Source organism: Melanostigma gelatinosum, assembly GCF_949748355.1.
Source record: "Melanostigma gelatinosum genome assembly, chromosome: 17".
In the NCBI taxonomy this organism is placed as follows: Eukaryota; Metazoa; Chordata; class Actinopteri; order Perciformes; family Zoarcidae; genus Melanostigma; species Melanostigma gelatinosum.
The window spans coordinates 23,279,840-23,282,208 of record NC_136650.1 but is presented as its reverse complement, the minus strand read 5'-3'; the positions used below and the strand labels follow the sequence as shown (position 1 = coordinate 23,282,208).

At 34.4% G+C, this 2,369-nt stretch overlaps 1 protein-coding gene across 2 annotated transcripts in view; it reads left to right on the top strand.

Annotated features, from left to right (window-relative positions):
• The first annotated feature begins 1,701 nt into the window (after positions 1 to 1,701).
• The window catches only part of vps45 (vacuolar protein sorting 45 homolog), an 11,537-nt gene continuing 10,869 nt past the window's right edge, over positions 1,702 to 2,369 (top strand). For both annotated transcript variants that reach the window (XM_079287659.1, XM_079287658.1), the window contains exon 1: positions 1,702 to 1,911. In XM_079287659.1, the coding sequence (XP_079143785.1) occupies positions 1,819 to 1,911 (93 nt within the window). In that variant the 5' untranslated portion in view covers positions 1,702 to 1,818. The remainder of the gene's footprint in view (positions 1,912 to 2,369) is intronic.

Below are 2,369 nucleotides of genomic sequence, written 5' to 3'. Positions count from 1 at the left end.
AGGGATATCTGCAAAAACGTTCATAATGTTTTTTGAATTGTTTATAATCATATTCACCCTCGCGTTTAAGAGGACAAACGTAGAAGACGACTTCGTCTTCGTATAAACGTCATAAAACGTAATCCAGCGGAGTGTTAATGGTGAATTTAACCTAACGTCCGCATGCTAACCGTGATTAGCATGCTAACTTGGTTAAAACTTGGTTTATTTAAAGCGATTTAACGTTGTACGCTCACTAAATGTGATTCAAACATTTACACGATAGCGTAAATAATCTGAGCACTCGGTTAAAAGTCATTAAAATCGTTAAAAATCACGTTAACACATTTGGGTTTTTTTAGCAGCTAACGCCATCATTTAGCTTTTCTGCTAACATTAGCTCACTTTAGTGGATTAATTACGTCATAAAACTACGATCACCTCGTTTACGTCGTTAGACATAAACTACTATTAAAGTATATTAACGTCAACCGGCAGCTACAACAATGCTAACTAACAGTTACCTAGCTAACATATCCCGGTGATTAGCTTATAATGCTACTTACTTAGAAGTGAAATTTAACAATAAGCCAGCTCACTGCTAGCTTTAGCGTTTAGTCTCAGAAGGGACAGCCGGTCGTTACATTTAGCATTTTCACGTAAATAAGTACAAACACAACCTTGAAGAGATGTCAGCGGAAGTTTATCGTGTTTATCCAGAAATACACGGTTAGCATTAACTACGTTAATGCTACATTAACTACATTAAGTCACGTGCTTGCTAGCTAACAAACTAGGTAGCGTCAAATCGTTGAACATGTTCACATATAAACTATATTTAATTAAGACATTAAATTATTCTCGCATACAATTAAATAAATTAATAGCAATCAGATGTTTACTCAGGTTAAATTAATGTTCGTAGTACAAATATATATATATTATATTATTATTATATATATATAAAATTATATTATTATATATATATATATTATACAGTACAAATACTCTTACCAGTAAGTCATTGAAAATCAAATTAAAATACAATAATATAGCATCATCCAAATATACGACATAAATCTCTCATGAAGACTTTTGTATTCTAATTATTGAAGATGTGTGGAGCTCATTTTAATAACTGTATATACTGCTGAACCTTGAATCTAAAATAACACATTTATATGTTAGTTTTAATTCATTTGTAAAGTTACTAAACTGTCAGATAAATGTGGAGCAATAAAACAAATAAAGTGTTTACCTGTAAGAAGTATCAGAACATGGAAATACTACTTAAGAACAGTACTTGTGTGTTTACAGTACTTTACCTGCACAGGTATTTAATGTAGCTCTCACTTATTAAACACACGTTTTAAAGGCATTCATTTCTGTTTAAAATAAAGATAAAATGATGTTCGTTCTCTGTCTAATCACATATTTATGTATTTAACAGAAAATCTTTATCCTAATATGTTGAATATTATTATATTATAAACATCTGTTCTCTAAATATTCAGAACGATCACTCGGCTCAGAAGGTTTTTTGTTCATTAATTAATAATAAATATAATACATCCATTGTCCTACAATGAGTACTTTTACTTTTTATATTGTAGGTACATCTAAAACTCTTTTACATATAAACAACAAAAGAGTCAACGCTAGACACGTCAGTGCGCATGAACTTTGCGTGCGACGTAACGACGTCACAACCAGGAAGTGAGCTCTCTGTCGTGTTGTTGTCGCAGCAGAGCAGCAGCTCAGCTGATATTTGTGAGAAAAACCTCCAGCAGACTGCACACAGCTGTTGTTGTTGTTGTTGTTTACTCTCGCGTCGCCATCATGAACGTGACGCTCGCGGTGAAGCAGTACGTCTCCAAGATGATCGAGAACAGCGGGCCGGGAATGAAGGTTCTACTGATGGACAGAGAGACGGTGAGATATGGATATATACTGTATATATGTACATGTACTTATTCTGTAGCTAGTTATGTAGCTCTACTGTGTACATGTAGTACTACTGAGGACATGTAGTTCTACTGTGTACATGTAGTACTACTGAGGACATGTAGTTCTACTGTGTACATGTAGTACTACTGAGGACATGTAGTTCTACTGTGTACATGTAGTACTACTGAGGACATGTAGTTCTACTGTGTTTATGTAGCTCTACTGTGTACATGTAGTACTACTGAGGACATGTAGTTCTACTGTGTACATGTAGTACTACTGAGGACATGTAGCTCTACTGTGTACATGTAGTACTACTGAGGACATGTAGTTCTACTGTGTACATGTAGTACTACTGAGGACATGTAGTTCTACTGTGTACATGTAGTACTACTGAGGACATGTAGTTCTACTGTGTACATGTAGTACTACTGAGGACATGT